The following is a 16,509-nucleotide window of genomic DNA, read 5'->3' as shown; positions in this document are numbered from 1 at the left end:
ATCCACTCTGGTGTTCACTGAGGCTGGGAATCATTTCTGTCTTCTCTGTGGTGCACAGATCCCACAGTTGGAGAGAGAACTGACAGCACAGTCGTCTTTCCTGCTGTTTCTAATACTTGCACACACTGCATCCTTTCACTGCTGTGTCTGCTTCATTCATTTACAACCACTGAACAAACAGAAATGCCCCGGTCCATCTATAGGAGTGTTTGGATGGTGCAGGGACTCTCTCTCTACTCCAAACTGGTGAGACCCCACCAGTGTCCAGCTGTGGAGCCTCTGGTACAAGAACAATCTGGAGGTGCTGGAAGGTGTCCAGAGAAGGGCCACAAGGATGAGCAGAGGGCTGGAGCTGCTCTGCCATGAGCACAGACTGAGAGAGTTGGGGTTGTTCAGTCTGGAGAGAAGGCTCTGAGGAGACCTTCTTGTGGCCTTCCAGGATCTGAAGGGGGCTACAAGAAAGCTGGGGAGGGACTTTTTAGGGTGTCAGGGAGTGATAGGACTCGGGGGACACGAATAAAGCTGGAAGTGGGGAGATTCAGATTGGATGTGAGGAAGAAGTTCTTGCCCACGAGGGTGCTGAGACACTGGCACAGGTTGCCCAGGGAGGAGAGAGCAGGAAAACAAACCAAGCTCCTTCTGAGAGAGCAGGAAACCATTCAAGCCTCTTGAGAGAGAGCAGGAAACAACCCAAGCTGGTTCTGAGAGAGAAGGAAACAAGGAACCCCAGCTGGTGCTGCTCCAAAGCAATGCATTTCAACGTTTTTATTTTGGATCATTCTTCACAGAGCCTCCCAGATTTGCAGTCTGAGTGATCAGAGGCTGCCACCCTGCTTTCCACTACAGAGACACACAGTTTGGTACAGAGCATCAGCTGCCAAACAAGAGCTGCTCAGAGCTTTAACAGCCTGGGCCAGAGGACAAAGAGAAGAGAGAGTGTTTGCTGTGCTTTGAAACCTGCCCTTCAGGCTCACCTGCTGCTCTCAATACAGGTTTGAAAAGGGCAGCAGTAAAGGACACAGCCAGAAGGGGGTGGTCAGGTCAGCTGGGCAGGCTGCAGCTCCCAGCTTCACTTTCCTACAGCATCACAAAGTTCATGAAAGCAACACAGCTGTGTTCCCCAGGCTGTGGAGGACACTAAGTGTAGGTGACAGATGGCTCTGTGAACTGGAACACCTCCTCATCATACAGATCCTCTGGCAGCTCCTCATCCCCATCAGCAAAAAACGTGGGGAAGGGAGGGTTCTTATTGCAGTCCTTGCACGTGGGCAGCTTGCTGTCTCTGACCTGTAAAGCAGGAAGGGAAAGGGTGGGGTCAGCAAATCCCACAGGAGACTTTCAGGAGTGCTACATGAGAATGGAGGCAATCATCCTGCATGCAGAAGGAAGAAAAGCTCAGAGGCACTCCCATGGCACTTCAGTAGCTGAAGAATCCCAGCTCTAATCAGCAGGAATCTGAGCACCCACCCCAGCTGCTGAAGGGAACATCTAGTACCTGCCCCAGCACCATTTGGTTCCTGCACTAACATCTGGTTCCTGCCACAGCATCATCTGGTATCTGCCATTAGGATCAGGAGAGAGGGGATCCTGCACCTCTGCTCTGCTGAGACCTCTCCTGCAGTGCTGTGCCCAGCTCTGGGGCTTCCAGCATAAGGACATGGACCTGATGGAGTGGGTCCAGAGGAGGCCATGAAGATGGTAAGAGGCTGGAGCACCTCTGCTGTGGGGACAGGCTGGGAGAGTTGGGGCTGTTCAGCTTGGAGAAGAAAAGGCTCCAGGGAGACCTTAGAGCTGCATTTCAGTATCTGCAGGGGACCTACAGGCAGGCTGGGGAGGGACTGTTCAGAAGGGGCTGTGGGGATAGGATAAGGAGCAATGGTTTGAAACTGGAGCAGGTTTAGGTTGGACATCAGGAGGAAGTTCTGCACAATGAGGGTGGTGAGACATTGGAACAGGCTGCCCAGGGAGGTGGTTGAGGCCCCATCCCTGGAGACATTCAAGATCAGCCCTGCTGTGTCCCTGGGCAGCTTGCTCTAGCTGGAGGTGTCCCTGATGCCTGCAGGGTGCTCTGATGTCCTCTGAGGGTCCCTTCCCACCTGAAGCAGTATGTGGGTCTGTCCCTGTCCCAGTGTCTGTGCTGCATGATCTCAGTGCCATGTGAGGAACAAACTCTCCAGAGCAGGTGGCCACCCAGGGCCCTGCCACAAAGCTGATGCCACTGCCCTGGAATGCACCAGCACAGAGGGCTCCGAGGATGTGCAGGCTGCCTTCAGTCCAAGCTGCTCCTTCCCTCAGAAGAGTGCTGTAGAGAGCCTAGGAGTCAGCAGCAGCAGTGAGCTGAAACCTACCTTCACCAGACAGTTTGTGTGCCCTGGAACAGAGCCATTGACATAAATGATGTCATGCTTGGTGTTGATCCTCCACACCTGGGGGACAGAAACACCACAGACTGAGCTCACCTTAGAGACTGCTCCCAGCTTCATAAGCAGCAGCCAGCAGAGCACAGCAGAGTGCCTGGAGGTGCTGCTGTGGGCAGGAGCAGCATCCTGCACAGACCAAACCCTGCCACAACTGCCACAGATCTTGCCTTGAGTGCACAGCTTCCCCCTGCAGGGCTCAGCAACCACCTGCAAAGGGCTTGTGGCCAGCCCAGCCCTGGGAGGCCTTTGAGCAGTATGACACCAACTGGAGCTCTCAGGTCTCTCTTCCCTGTCACAACAGCATCAGCCAGGAATGGAACCAGGGCTGCTCAGCAAGAACTGTGAGCAGCTCTTCATTCTGTGAAGTGCTCAGCAGGGCCTCCTCTGAAACCTCCCCTGGTTAGCACAGACCACCAGCAGCACCAGCACCACCAGCAGCAGCACCACCTGCCCCCTCCCTTCAAACCAGAGCTAACTCTTTTTTTGTGCCCATGCAGAGGCTGCCCTCAGGCAGGGCAGAGTATCTGGAGCAGCCCAGGGGCTCTGTGCACATCAGCCCCCAGGCAGAAGCTGTCAGCACCTTGTTTGCCAGGGTAGGGCTTCAGACAGCTCAGCCTTGCTTGGCTTTGAACAAGTGGAACAGGAACTGAAGGTCACCACAAGCTAAGTTGGTTTTTTTCTTTCCACATCAAGGTAGTCTCGAGGAGACAGCAGAGTGCAAACCACCTCAGGTGTGGAGTCATCATCTGCAGATGCCCTCCCCAGGGCACAGGGAGCTCAGGAGCCTTTATCTGTAAGGCTCACATTTGCTGCTGCTGTCACTGCAGCTTGTTCACTCCTTGACTCTGGCAGACATGAGGCAGTGCAGCAGCACCTGGCCAGGTGCCTCAGTCACTGCAGCCTCCACATCCACCTCCCAGTGCCCTCAGAACTCACCTTCAGCCCAAAGGATGTCCTGTAGATGTTCCCCATTTTACCAGGCATCTTCTTCCCACGATACACTTTGGCAGCTTTCTAGATAAGGGCCAGAAAAACCTCAGCTCACTTCAAGAGGTCCATTACAAACTGAGGAGGAGCAGCAGAGGAACCAGGCTGAGAACATCTAACATTGCTTAGCCTGAACACTGAGTGAGCACTACACTGACAGCATTGCCCTGCTGTGAGAGGGCAGCAGTGCTGGTGGGCAAGGCAAGAGCAGCAACAAGGCTGGGGAGGGGTCTGGAGCACAGCCCTGAGAGGAGAGGCTGAGGGAGCTGGGGGTGTTCAGCCTGGAGAAGAGGAGGCTCAGGGGAGACCTCATTGCTGTCTATAACTCCCTGAAGGGAGGTTGTAGCCAGGTGGGGGTTGGTCTCTTCTCCCAGGCAACAGTGACAGAAGGAGAGGACACAGTCTCAAGCTGCACCAGGGGAGGTTTGGGCTGGATGTGAGGAAGAAATTCTTCCCAGAAAGAGAGATTGGCCATTGGGATGTGCTGCCCAGGGAGGTGGTGGAGTCCCCATCCCTGGCAGTGTTTAAAAGAGCCTGGATGAGGCACTGGATGCCATGGTCTAGTTGATTAGATGGTGCTGAGGGATAGGTTGGGCTTGATGATCTCAAAGGTCTTTTCCAACCTGGCTCATTCTGTGATTCTGTGATGGCATCTCCCTGCACTTGAGCCAAGCATTTGCTACTGCCCTCCACAGCCCCTGGCCTCTAAAGACCAGGATGTGATGAGTGGATCCCTCAGTGGGTGAAGAACTGATTTGATGATTGCACTCAAACACTAATGGTCAATGGCTCGGTGTCCAAGTGGAGATGAAGGTCAAGTGGTGCTCCTCAGGGGTCAGCAGTGGCACCAGTGCTGCTCAACATCTTTGTCAGCACCATGGGCAGTGGGACTGAGGCACCCTCAGCAAGGCTGCCAATGGCACCAAGCTGTGTGCTGTGGTTACACACTGGAGGGATCCAGCCAGAGGGACCTGCACAGGCTGCAGAGCTGGGCCCAAGCCAACCATGAGGTTCAACAAGACCAAGTGCAAGGTCCTGCAGCTGGGTCAGGGCAATCCCCAGCACAAATCCAGGCTGGGCAGTAAACAGTGCTGAAGAGAAGGCCTTGGGGGTGCTGGGTGAGGAGAAACTGAACATGAGCTGGCAATGTGTGCTTGCAGCTCAGGAGCCAGCCCTGAGCTGGGCTGCCTCCAGAGCAGCCTGGCCAGCAGTTCAAGGGAGGAGACTTCCCCACTCTGCTCTGCTGAGACCCCACCTGGATCAGTGTCCAGTTCTGGAGCCCCCAGCACAAGAAGGATATGGAACTGCTGGAGAGGAACCAGAAGAGACCATGGTGATCTGAGGGCTGGAGAAACCTGCCATGTGGGGACAGGCTGGGAGAATTAGGGTTGTTCAGCCTGGAGAAGGGAAGGCTTTGGGGAGGGAGACCTTAGAGCAGCCTTCCAGTACCTGAGGGGGCTACAGGAGAGCATGGAGAGAGCATGGAGAGGGTCTTGCAGTGACAGGCCAAGGGGCAATGGCTCTGAGCTGGAAGCAGCTGGATTGAGATTAGACATTAGGAGCAAATTCTGCCCCATGAGGGTGGTAAGGCTCTGGAACAGGTTGCCCAGGGAGGCTGTGGAGGCTCTAAACTTTTAAGTGTTCAAGGCCAGGCTGGATGAGGCCTTGAGCAACCTGGGCTGGGGGAAGGTGTCCCTGCCCATGGCAGGGGCTTGGAACTGGATGATCTTTAAGGCTCCTTCCAACCCAACCCATTGGTGAGACTCCTTGATTGTAAACCCCTCATGCTGAAGTACCCTTCAGTTACTCTACACATTACCTGACCTACTTCACCTCCATCACAGCATTGCCACCAACACAGTTAGATCAACCAAGGGATTCCAGCTCTGCACAGTGTTCACTGTGCACAGATCCAGAGCACAGCCTGCCCTCAGCCCACACTCCCAGCTCCTGACACCCAAGAACAGGGCTTTTCCCAGTCAGCACGAGGCTCTCACCCACACCACAGAGTGGAGCAACTGGAAACTTGCCTCAACTGCTGGTGGATGCTACCAGAGCTGCAGAGCAGTTCTGCCTTGGACCTCTGCCCAAAGGAAGCTGTGCAGCAGCTCCTCCCCTCTGCCCAGCCCATCAGCTTTACACTGCTGTAAAGCAGATTTTTACCAGCATGGCTTTTGGAGAACAGCATTTTTAACTAAGCCCCCTGCCAGTGCTGAGTTTCTGCATCCCACTTTTCCTTGGCTGAATAGAACCTGGAGAACAAAGGTAAAAAAAGGCAGGATCAGTGCAGAGATTTGCAGAGATGTGTTTCAGTTTCCTGCAGCACTCTCTCAGGCATTAATAAAGCTGTTTTGGGTGAAACTGGGGTGAGAATCAGGACTTGCAGAAATCAGCTGCACTGAAGTTCTAAGGACAGAATTCTGTACTGACAGTGCAGGGGTACAAAGAGAACTGAGGTGCTCAACACTGCACTGGAAATAAAAATTGAGGCATTACAGAATCATAGAATGATGGAATAGTCTGGGCTGGAAGGGACCTCCAAAGTCACCCAGTCCAACCCCTCTGCATTCAGCAGGGACATCCTCCACTCGATCAGGTTGCCCACAGCCCTCTCCAGCCTCACCTTCAATGTCTCCAGGCATGGAGCCTCAACCACCTCCCTGGGCAACCTGTTCCAGTGTTCCAGCAGCCTCCCGGTGCAGAACTTGTTCCTCACATCCAATCTCAATCTGCTCTGCTCTAGTTTGAAGCCATTGGCCCTGGTCCTGTCCCTGCAGGCCTTTGCAAACAGTCCCTCTGCAGCCTTCTTGTAGCCCCCTCCAGGTACTATTAGGTCTCCCTGGAGCCTTCTCTTCTCCAGGCTGCACACCCCCAGCTCCCTCAGCCTGTCCTTGTAGCAGAGCTGCTCCAACCCCCTGAGCATTTTCATGGCCTACTCTGGACCATCTCCATCAGGTCCAGGTCCTCCCAGTACTCATGGCTCCAGAGCTGGACACAGCACTGCAGGTGAGGTCTCCCCAGAGCAGAGCACAGAGCTGGGACACTGCTAGGACAGAGCAGATGGGAAGGGTTGGCTACTGTGAAATGGTTCATTTTTCACTAAGCACTGGCAGAGCCCCTGGGAAGTGCCTGCAGAGCAGCTCAGATGCTCACATTGGTTGATATGGCCCCAGGCCGTCTGTGTGTTTTGGTCTGGCCGTGGCTGGCAGGCTGACCTTTGAAACCCCACCTCTTCATCACACCTTGGAATCCTTTGCCAATTCTGCAAAGACAAGCAAGAAACAGACCTGGGTTAATCAGACTTCGGGTTCTTAGTGATCAGCAATCATTGCAGTCAGGCTCATGACATTCGTAGCTGCAGCAAAGGGCAGCAGAGCTGCAATCTGTATTTCTACCACGAATATATGCTACTGCAAGACTTAAAAGCTGTTCTGCAGAGTAAGAAGCACTAGAAGAGGGTAAAAGAGGTAGAAAGACTGACATAAAATGCTCCCTGCTGTGATGGTCCCCAGTCTGTGGTATCTTAATGAAGCTTTCACAAGCAGACAAAAGAACAACCAAAAAACCATCAAAAACCCAACTGAATAACAACAAGTAACAAAACCAAGCAGAATGATCAATAGAGCAGTTCTAAGCATTCCATAAGGAAGTTTGCTACAGGAAAATACTAATTTCAGTCAACTCCATCACCTCCTTTTCTCCCCAGGGTGCCCTGCTAGGTGCAGTGAGGTGTAACCAGCTGCTCCACTGCACTGCTGATCCTGTCAGTGAACCACGAGGTGTGCACAGAGATACAAACCCTGTGAGCAACATCAAACCTTGCTAAGTGTGACACATCTGTGAGACAATGAGAATGGCTCCAGCAAGGCCAGCTGGGTGTTGTCTCCACCATACAGAAGGTAAAACACTGCACCACCACACAACACCACAAAGATACCCTGCACTGAAAACAGGATGGGAGCTGCACCCCCCAGGAGGGGCATGGCCAGGCTCTGTGCAGCCCCCAGGGTGTTATTGACCTTGCAGGGAGCTGTAGAGAGCAAGCAGGTCTTCCTTCAGCCTCCTCTTCTGCAGAGTAAACAATCCAAGGTCAAAAGGACCTGGGGGTCCTGGTGGATGGGAAGTTGACCATGAGCCAGCAATGTGCCCCTGTAGCCAAGAAGGCCAAGGAGCATTAGAAGGGCTGTGGGGAGTAGGTCAGAGAGGTTCTCCTGCCCCTCTACTCTGCCCTGCTGAGGCCACATCTGGAATATTGCGTCCAGTTCTGAGCACCTCAGCTCAAGAAGGACCTCAGGGGACTGCTTGAGAGATTCCAGCACAGAGCCACAAAGATGAAGCAGGCAGTGGAACATCTTCCTCACAAGGAGAGCCTGAGGGAGCTGAGGGCTCTGGAGCTTGGAGAGGAGGAGCCTGAGGGTGAGCTCATTGCTCATGATAAAGATGTGCAGGGGGAGTGCCCAGAGGCTGGAGCCAGGCTCTGCTGGGTGATGCCCAATGCCAGCACAAGGGGCACTGGTGGAAGTTGAGGCAGAGGAAGTTCCATGGAAACAGGAGGAAAAATTTTTTCCCAGTGAGGGTGAGAGAGCCCTGGAACAGGCTGCCCAGGGGAGTTGTGGAGTCTCCCTCTCTGGAGATACTCAAAACCTGCCTGGATGTGTTCCTGTGTGAGCTGCTCTGGCAGGGGGATTGGACTGGATGATCTCTGGAGGTCCCTTCCAGCCCCTAACATTCTGTGACCCTGTGAAGACCAACAGTAAGCCTCAGCTGTGAAAGGCACTTTGGGGTTTTGTGCCAAGCAGCCAAAGGGACTTCTATTTCCTGCACAGCTCTTACAACTGTATTTCAGCTTTTGTGAGCCATGAGCTGAACCCAAGAGAGTGGGAAGATAAAGCAAGCAAAGCCAAGCAGTGTGCTGGAGAGAGGAGCAGCAGGCACTTACGTTTTTGCCGTGACATCCACAACCTGGCCTGGGCGGAAGTGAGCGGCGTACAGAGGAGTTCCTTCAAACAAGAGGAGAGAGCAGGTCAGCTGAGAGCTGCAGTACCCAGCACCACCCAGGCTTGCCTTGGCTTTCCTCACCTGTTCCTTGCTCCTCTCTACAAACCTCACTGACTGAAGCAGATGCTGGCAGTTAAGCAGACTTGCTGGGTTCCTAGCCCAGTCTCAGGTGAGCAGGAAGGGAAGCTTGGGGCATTACTCAGATGTGTTGCACTTCAGACAGCAAAAGGGACAAAGCCCAAAGGGTGTAGTTAGCTAAGACTCACAGTCAAGAAAGCAGAACAAGCTCCACTTGCAACTACTAGCACTTCACAAGCAGGAAGGCTGTGTCCAGTTCTGGACCCCTCAGCTCAAGAAGGACCTCAGGCAACTGCTTGAGAGAGTCCAGCACAGAAACACAAAGCTGCTGCAGGCAGTGGAACATCTCCCTGTGAGGCCAGGCTGAGGGAGCTGGGGCTTGGAGCAGAGGAGCCTGAAGGCTGCTCTCACTGCTGGGGATAAAGATGTGCAGGGCTGGAGCCAGGCTCTGCTCAGGGATGTCCAAGGACAGCACAAGGGGCACTGGGGTCAAGCTGGAGCAGAGGAGGTGCCACAGGAACAGAAGGGAAAACTTTGTCCCTGTGAGAGTGCTGGAGGCCTGGAGCAGGCTGCCCAAAGAGGTTGTGGAGTCTCCTGCCCTGGAGACTTTCTAACCCCACCTGGATGTGTTCCTGTGTGACCTGCCCTGGGTGATCCTGCTCTGGCACAGGGGTTGGACTGGATGATCTCTGGAGGTGCCTTCCAGCCCCTAACACTCTGTGATTCTGTGACTTTGTCACACAAACCAAAAGTGAAGCACAGATCCTAACTTGGCTGAGGTCTCCAAGCAGCAGACATTAGGTTGTGGTGCATGTGGTGCTCAGCAGCTCAGAGCCAGTACCTGGTTTAATGATGGCATCATCAGTCACACTGAAGGTTGTCACCTTCTGCTTCCTGGGCACTCCAGCTTCTCTGAAAATTTCCATGGCAGCCTCTGATTTCTGTAACAAAGAGCAGCCATCAAAAAAAAAGAAGTGATCTTAAATCACCTAAGGATCACAGACTAAGGATCCAGAGAGCTAAGGGGATCACAGACCTAAGGAGTACAGCCTGCCAACCCCACCTGGAGAAGCAAGATGTGTCACACTTCATTTCTACCTGCAGACTGGCACTTTAACTCTCCATGAAATGGATTTCAAACTCTTGTCTTCATAGCAGCTGGGGGGCAGCATCAAATAAATGAGACTTATGCTGGAGAAGAAATTGTTCAGAGTGAGGGTGGTGAGGCTCTGGAACAGGTTGCCAGGGAGGCTGTGATCCCTCCCAACCCAACCTATGACTCTATGAAGATCATCTGGCTTTGAGGCTTTCTTCTTACTTTATTACTTTTTAATAAGCCTTTGGATTCCTCAATTCAAAGGGTGGTTGAATGAGTTTTTGCAGTAATTTAAAAGCATTTTCTCTTTCTCAAAGCTCTGAATGACTTAGTTCCACACCACCATAAATATAATTTATTGAATCAACACAATCACAGAAATAAAATCTGGTCTTGCAGAAACTTCTAGATGCTTCACTTCCCTTTAGGGAAAGAATCCTACATCTCTGAGCAAAAAAAGAACAATTAAGAATAACTAAGTTTAGGATTCATGTGTTTGACATTGCCCCCATGGCATCCTCCAGGAGAAACTGGCTGCTCATGGCCTGGCTGGGTGCAGGCTTCTCTGGGGAAAGAACTGACTGCTGGCTGTGCCCAAAGAGTGCTCAGCACTGGGGAGGCCACAGCTGGAGTGCTGTGTTCAGCTCTGGGCCCTCACTGCAGGAAGGACATTGAGGGGCTGGAGCCTGTCCAGAGCAGGGCAGTGAGGCTGGAGAAGGGCCTGGAGCCCCTGGGCTAGAGGAGGGGCTGAGGGAGCTGGGGGTGTTGAGGCTGGAGAAGAGGACGCTCAGGGAGACCTCATTGCTCTCTACAGCTCCCTGAAGAGAGGTTGCAGTGAGCAGGGGGCAGCCTCTGCTCCTTGCTGCCAAGCCACAGGAGCAGAGGAAATGGTTCCAGGCTTCCCCAGGGGAGGTTCAGGCTGGATCTCAGGAAATCTTTCTTCCCCGCATGGGTTCTCAGCCATTGGAATGTTCTGCCCAGGGCAGTGCTGGAGTCAGCATCCCTGGAGGTGTTTCAGCAGTGTGTGGAGCTGGTGCTTAGGGACATGGTTTGGTGTTGAGCCTGCAGTGCTGGGTGGAAGGTTGGACTGGATGAGCCTGGAGGACTCTTCCAAACTGATGTGTTCTGTGATTTCTGCTTCTACACTGCCAATGGCCCTTCACTTAGCAGGAGACCCTGAAGATCACAGCAACTCCCTAAATCCACAGCTGTGCTAGAGAATCAAGAGGCAAAACCTCCAAACAGTGCCTGTTATGCCCTTAGCCATGAATCAGCCCCAGCAAGGGTGGATGTGACAAAGGCACAGTTCCAAAGCACACCTGCCTGGCAGTGAATCTTTCAGAGAAGCTCCTTTTGCCCTGGGTAATCACCCCAGAACCAACAGCTCCAACAACCCCCTCCCAGTGCTGCACTTACAGAAAAAGGAGAAGCATTCTTGCCCCCAACCAGCAGCAGAGGTCTCTTTCCACCTGACTCTTCCTTGGAAATGTATCTTAACACGTGGCAATCTTGCACCTGAAGGAAGGAAACAGTGCTGCTCTCAGGATAATAATCAAAGGTCCTTTAGATGTGGTGCTTGGGGATATGGTTCAGGGGGGAACTTTGTGGAGGATGGTCAATGGTTGGAATGATGATTCCAAGAAGCTTTTCCAACCTGAATGTTTCTGTGAGATGTGTGTGTTTTGAGACCACAGTGTGAGTCTGAGGAAGCCATGAAAATGCTCAGGGGGTTGGAGCAGCTCTGCTACAAGGACAGGCTGAGGGAGCTGGGGGTGTGCAGCCTGGAGAAGAGAAGGCTCCGGGGAGACCTAATAGTACCTGGAGGGGGCTACAAGAAGGCTGCAGAGGGACTGTTTGCAAAGGCCTGCAGGGACAGGACCAGGGCCAATGGCTTCAAACTAGAGCAGAGCAGATTGAGATTGGATGTGAGGAACAAGTTCTGCACCGGGAGGCTGCTGGAACACTGGAACAGGTTGCCCAGGGAGGTGGTTGAGGCTCCATGCCTGGAGCTATTGAAGGTGAGGCTGGAGAGGGCTCTGGGCAACCTGATCGAGTGGAGGATGTCCCTGCTGAATGCAGAGGGGTTGGACTGGTTGAGCTTTGGAGGCCCCTTCCAGCCCAGCCCATTCTAGGATTCTATGACTATCAAAAGAAGTGAAACAAAGGCAGTCTCTGTCTTCATTTCTGTATCACAGGAGCTGCAGCCTACAAGTAGGAAGGAGTTGCCTTTTTACTACAGAAACTCTTTTTCCAATCAATTAAAGGCTTATCTGAGAACAAATATTAGTAAAATGCTGACTGTATGTTCATAAATACCCTAGAAATCAATCAGACTCCAAAGCCATCTTTCGTCTGCAAGATCTGCACATCCCCTGCTGTGTGCAGCAGCAGAGCATGCTGGCAAGGGACAGGAGCAGAGGAAATGGTTCCAAGCTGCCCCAGGGCAGGTTCAGGCTGGATCTCAGGAAATCTTTCTTCCCTGCAAGGGTTCTCAGCCATTGGAATGTTCTGCCCTAGGCAGTGCTGGAGTCCCCATCCCTGGAGGTGTTTCAGCAGTGTATGGAGCTGGTGCTTAGGGACATGGTTTGGTGTTGAGCCTGCAGTGCTGGATGGAGGGTTGGACTGGGTGAGCCTGGAAGTCTCTTTCTACTGGATGTTCTCTGTGATTCTGATTCTGCACTCCCTCTACTCCCTTATATTTTCATTCCTGCTCCTTCTCCCTGCAAACCTGATGTCCTCCACAACACTGTTTCAGCACATGGCAGCAACAGGTCAAGCAAGAGCCTCACTGCAGTAGCAGTTGGCAGAGAACATGAAGCAGCAGCTTCAGAGCTCCAGCCAAGGTGAAACTAATCCCAAAGTGCTTGCAGGTGACAAAAAGAAACAAAGAGGGAAGTGGGCCAGTAAGCCCCAGCTTTCCATTGCCCTCCCATCTTCCCTGACCAGGCATACCAGGCACAGTCCTGCTCTGCTTGCAGGAGCAGGCACACCACTGCTAGGAGGTTTAGGATGGAAACACCACAGCAGACATGGTGCTCTGTGCAGGGCTGCAAGAAACCTTTCCTTTCATTAGGACTTTCCTACTCTGTAGAAGTGCCAAGCTTCACTTTGGCCTGGTTAACTCTCTCCACACAGCACAGGAGCCTCAAATTCAATAGGTTGGACTTGATGATTTCTGAGGTCTTTTCCAACCTGGTTGATTCTGTGATGATGGCTTTCCTCACCTTAAGTAGAGTGACAGCATGTCTCTTCCCTGACTTGGTCCACATTGGCATCATTCCAAGTTTAACAGCAACAACACCAACTCTGATGGAATCTGTAGATGGAAACAGAGCATGGGTGCAGTGCCACACAGAACTTATGAAGTTCACAGTAACAAATAAGTTCAGAAGAAGCAAAGCTTTGCTGGGTCTGGGGTTTCTTTGCATGCACCTCCACACAGAACAGCTCCTTATGAAGTTCAAAAGAACCAAAGCTTTGCTGGGTTTGGGTTTTTTTAAGGCAAACACACAGATGGTTAAGTTTCACTGGTGCCAAAACAACTCCTGAAAAATTTCCTGCAGTAGGTTCCCCCCCAGCCCACTCCTGGCAGTATTTCTGTCACTGTGGCTGCCCAGCAAAGGCAGCCTGTGGAGTCTGGCTTCTGACAGTCCATGTGGTGGAAAACACAACACTAAACAGGAATAAGAAATGCTTTCAAGTTTGGAAAAAACTCTCTCTGTCCACTTTTCACTGTCATACCCAAGGATTGTGTCATGGACCTGCAGACTCTGCAGTCTGCTGTCAAATGATGTGATCTTTCTGAAGACTTAGAACCTTCTGTTGTGTTTTACTCTGCAAGACTTTGCAGATTGGCAAAAGGCTGGTTGGCACCTGGAGCAGGCTCCCAGGAGAGTGATCACAGCACCAAGCCCTTCCAGAGTTCAGGGAGCGTCTGGATGGTGCTTAGTCATATGGTTTAACCTGAGGTAGTCCTGCATGGAGCAGGGATTGGGAGTGATGATCCTCACAGGTGCCTTCCAACCTGAGATTCCTATGATTCCATGAATCACTGACTGGCAGTGGGATGTATGATAGACTGCAGGCTTTCTGCAGCATTCTGCATTCTGCAGCAATATTTCACAGACTCACAGAATGCTAGGGGCTGGAAGGAACCTCCAGAGATCATCCAGTCCAACCCCCTGCCAGAACAGGAGCACCTGGAGCAGGTCACACAGGAACACATCCACGTGGGTTTTGAATATCTGCAGAGAGGAGACTCCACAACCCCCCTGGGCAGCCTGTTCCAGGGCTCTCTCACCCTCACTGGGAAAAAATTCTTCCTCCTGTTTCCATGGAACTTCCTCTGCCTCAACTTCCACCAGTGCCCCTTGTGCTGGCATTGGGCATCACCCAGCAGAGCCTGGCTCCAGCCTCTGGGCACTCCCCCTGCACATCTTTATCAGCAGCAATGAGCTCACCCTCAGGCTCCTCCTCTCCAAGCTCCAGAGCCCTCAGCTCCCTCAGGCTCTCCTTGTGAGGAAGATGTTCCACTGCCTGCTTCATCTTTGTGGCTCTGTGCTAGACTCTCTCAAGCAGTTCCCTGAGGTCCTTCTTGAGCTGAGGGGCTCAGAACTGGACACAATATTCCAGATGTGGCCTCAGCAGGGCAGAGTAGAGGGGCAGGAGAACCTCTCTGACCTACTCCCCACAGCCCTTCTAATGCACCCCAGGATGCCCTTGGCCTTCTTGGCCACCAGAGCACATTGCTGGCTCATGGTCAACCTTCCATCCATATTTTCAGTTCCATACACTTGATATCCTAGGGTCTGTGTGACTAATCCTTAGCTGATTATCTTGTACTGCAGTGGGACTGGCCAGATGCTGACCTGGGCTAAACATCTGGAAATATGTGAATGCTTTAAATGTCACCCAGTGGATGACATTTAGTTATTGGCTAGGAGCTGTGCTGGATGACTGAGCAAAGCAAAAAGGGAACCACAAGACACAGTCCTGGTGTTACTGAATGCAAGCAGACAAGCACAGCATTTTCAGCCTGGGGTTGGGATTTCAGAGGAGAGACTTTCTCACCTGGTTTCCACTCGTTCAGTGGCCATGGCTCATCTTTCAGAGGGCACAACTTGCTGGCTGTCTGAGCTCTGTACTCCTCTGCAGTGGCCTCCTTGAGGAACTGGAGATTCTCTTCAGAGAGATGCTCATGCCACCACGTTGTACCGTTAATGTGCCTGACTGCAAAGCTCAGCTTCTCCCTTTCCAGCCATGGGAAGAAGTTTTAAAGTGCCTTATGAGCTCAGAGCGTGCCTAATGTTTGCAGGGGAACACACACTGCACAACACTGCACAGTCCTGACAACAAAATGGCACTGCCAAGCTACCCAACCACCAGCATGCCAGCTGCTCCTCACCAGCACCACTTTATCATGCTCTTATCTAACTCAGCAGATTTATCATGGTCTCATCTAACTTTTGCCCTACCTTTTCTTTATATATCTTTTAACTCTAAAGCACACCAAGATGGGGGCAGACACACAAATTACCACAAATCAAACCACCAGCCCTCCTATGACAAAACCCACTCAGTCCATAAACAAAGAGACAGTGGAGGGGGTTGTCTGATTCAGCTTCAGAGAAGCTTCCATCACAATCTCCTGTTGGCAGCCTTCTGTCCAAGCTGGGATGTTATGGCACAGATGGGATGGGCAAACCCCTGGATGGATCACCAGGCTGAAAAAGGCTCAGTTCACAGAATCATAGAATAGTCTGGGTTGGAAGGGAATGCTTCTCACTCCTCTGCACTTTCACACTCATCAGTAAATGCACATGGCCAGCCATAAGGGCAGGCCAAGGCGACTGAAAGCATCCTGTGCTCGCCGTGAAGCACAAATGCTCTGGCTGCAAATGCACCCTCCTGCCGTAACTCCCATGCCGGCTGGGGCTACCACCAAGACGCCAGTGCCCCTGGAGTAAATCCGGGTTCCACCAGCTCCACACATCCAAACGCCCCAGGTGCTGTCAACAGGCTAAGTACCCAGAGGACTCTCCGAGGGGAAGGGGCCGGGACCGCCGAGGGGAGGGGAGCGGGGCCGCCGAGAGTGTATGTCATCGCTGGGTTGCGACAGGGAGCAAGCCTCAGTCTGCCTCCGCTCTCCCCCTCCGGGACGTTCAGCTACCTGTTGCCGGGAGGAGGAACGGCCGCCACGGCCCGCAGCCGAGCACCGAGCCGAGTCAGCAGCCCCCACGCCGCCATGCCGTCGCTTCCTGCAGCTTCCGTGCCCGCTGGTCCGGCACTCAAACCCTTCCGTTCCCGCCGCTCCCACACTCAAACCCTTCCGTTCCCGCCGCTCCCATACTCAAACCCTTCCGTGCCCGCCGCGTCCACACTCACACCCTTCCGTGCCCGCCGCTCCCACGCTCACACCCTTCCGTGCCCGCCGGTCCCACACTCAAAAACTTCCGTTCCCGCCCCTCCTAGTCTCTAACCCTTCAGTGCCCGCCAGGCCTTTGCTCAAACCTTTCTGTGCTGCCGCAGAAGGAAGGTTACGTCCCGTGGAGAAGTTAACACAACCCCCCCCGGAGCTAACCCCAAACCAGGCCTTGCGGCAGTCTCACCCCACCCCGCCGGCCCCTGCCGCCCCCAGAGCGGTCTCGGCAGCCAGGGAAGGCACAGGGTGGCGGTGTGAATGAGTTTATCATCAAGGAGTCTGAGACCAGGATAAGGAGAATGGAAGGCCACTGAAACCGAAGGAGGATGTGATGATCTCCAAGGTTAAAGTAACCAGAAACAAGAATTAAGAAACAAGGAATTAAGAGCATTGTCTAAATACAGTAAAATAGTGCCAACCTTTGTAGCCAATGCCACGCTCTGGCAATCAGGGAAAGGTTTGAACAAAGATCAAAACATCAAAGTGTCCCCTCTGTCACCTGTGGAGAT

General features: G+C 52.8%; 1 protein-coding gene across 1 annotated transcript; it reads right to left on the bottom strand.

The window, feature by feature from the left end:
* Nucleotides 1–745: 745 nt before the first annotated feature.
* Nucleotides 746–15,825, bottom strand: MRPL3 (mitochondrial ribosomal protein L3). The gene is made up of 10 exons (XM_054398858.1): nucleotides 15,749–15,825; nucleotides 14,650–14,828; nucleotides 12,804–12,895; nucleotides 10,996–11,094; nucleotides 9,325–9,424; nucleotides 8,347–8,407; nucleotides 6,561–6,669; nucleotides 3,357–3,434; nucleotides 2,349–2,426; nucleotides 746–1,287 (listed from the first exon to the last, which is right to left on the bottom strand). Exons 1-10 carry the CDS (start codon nucleotides 15,823–15,825, stop codon nucleotides 1,138–1,140), a joined length of 1,023 nt encoding a protein of 340 aa, XP_054254833.1. The 3' UTR covers nucleotides 746–1,137.
* Between the last annotated feature and the right edge of the window lie 684 nt (nucleotides 15,826–16,509).

This window comes from Indicator indicator, unplaced genomic scaffold (genome assembly GCF_027791375.1).
Source record: "Indicator indicator isolate 239-I01 unplaced genomic scaffold, UM_Iind_1.1 iindUn_scaffold_148, whole genome shotgun sequence".
Classification (NCBI taxonomy): domain Eukaryota; kingdom Metazoa; phylum Chordata; class Aves; order Piciformes; family Indicatoridae; genus Indicator; species Indicator indicator.
Note: the sequence above shows the minus strand (reverse complement) of the source record. Positions and strands in the feature narration are given on the sequence as shown.

Bases quoted from the DNA above. Each gene is read 5' to 3' on its own strand.
- MRPL3 (XM_054398858.1), bottom strand. From the start codon at position 15,825: ATGGCGGCGTGGGGGCTGCTGACTCGGCTCGGTGCTCGGCTGCGGGCC. The intron at 14,829-15,748 runs GTAGCTGAACGT...ATGGCTGGAAAG, and splicing joins GTTCCTCCTCCCGGCAACAG to GGAGAAGCTGAGCTTTGCAG. The intron at 1,288-2,348 runs GTAGGTTTCAGC...CCTGCTTTACAG, and splicing joins ACACAAACTGTCTGGTGAAG to GTCAGAGACAGCAAGCTGCC.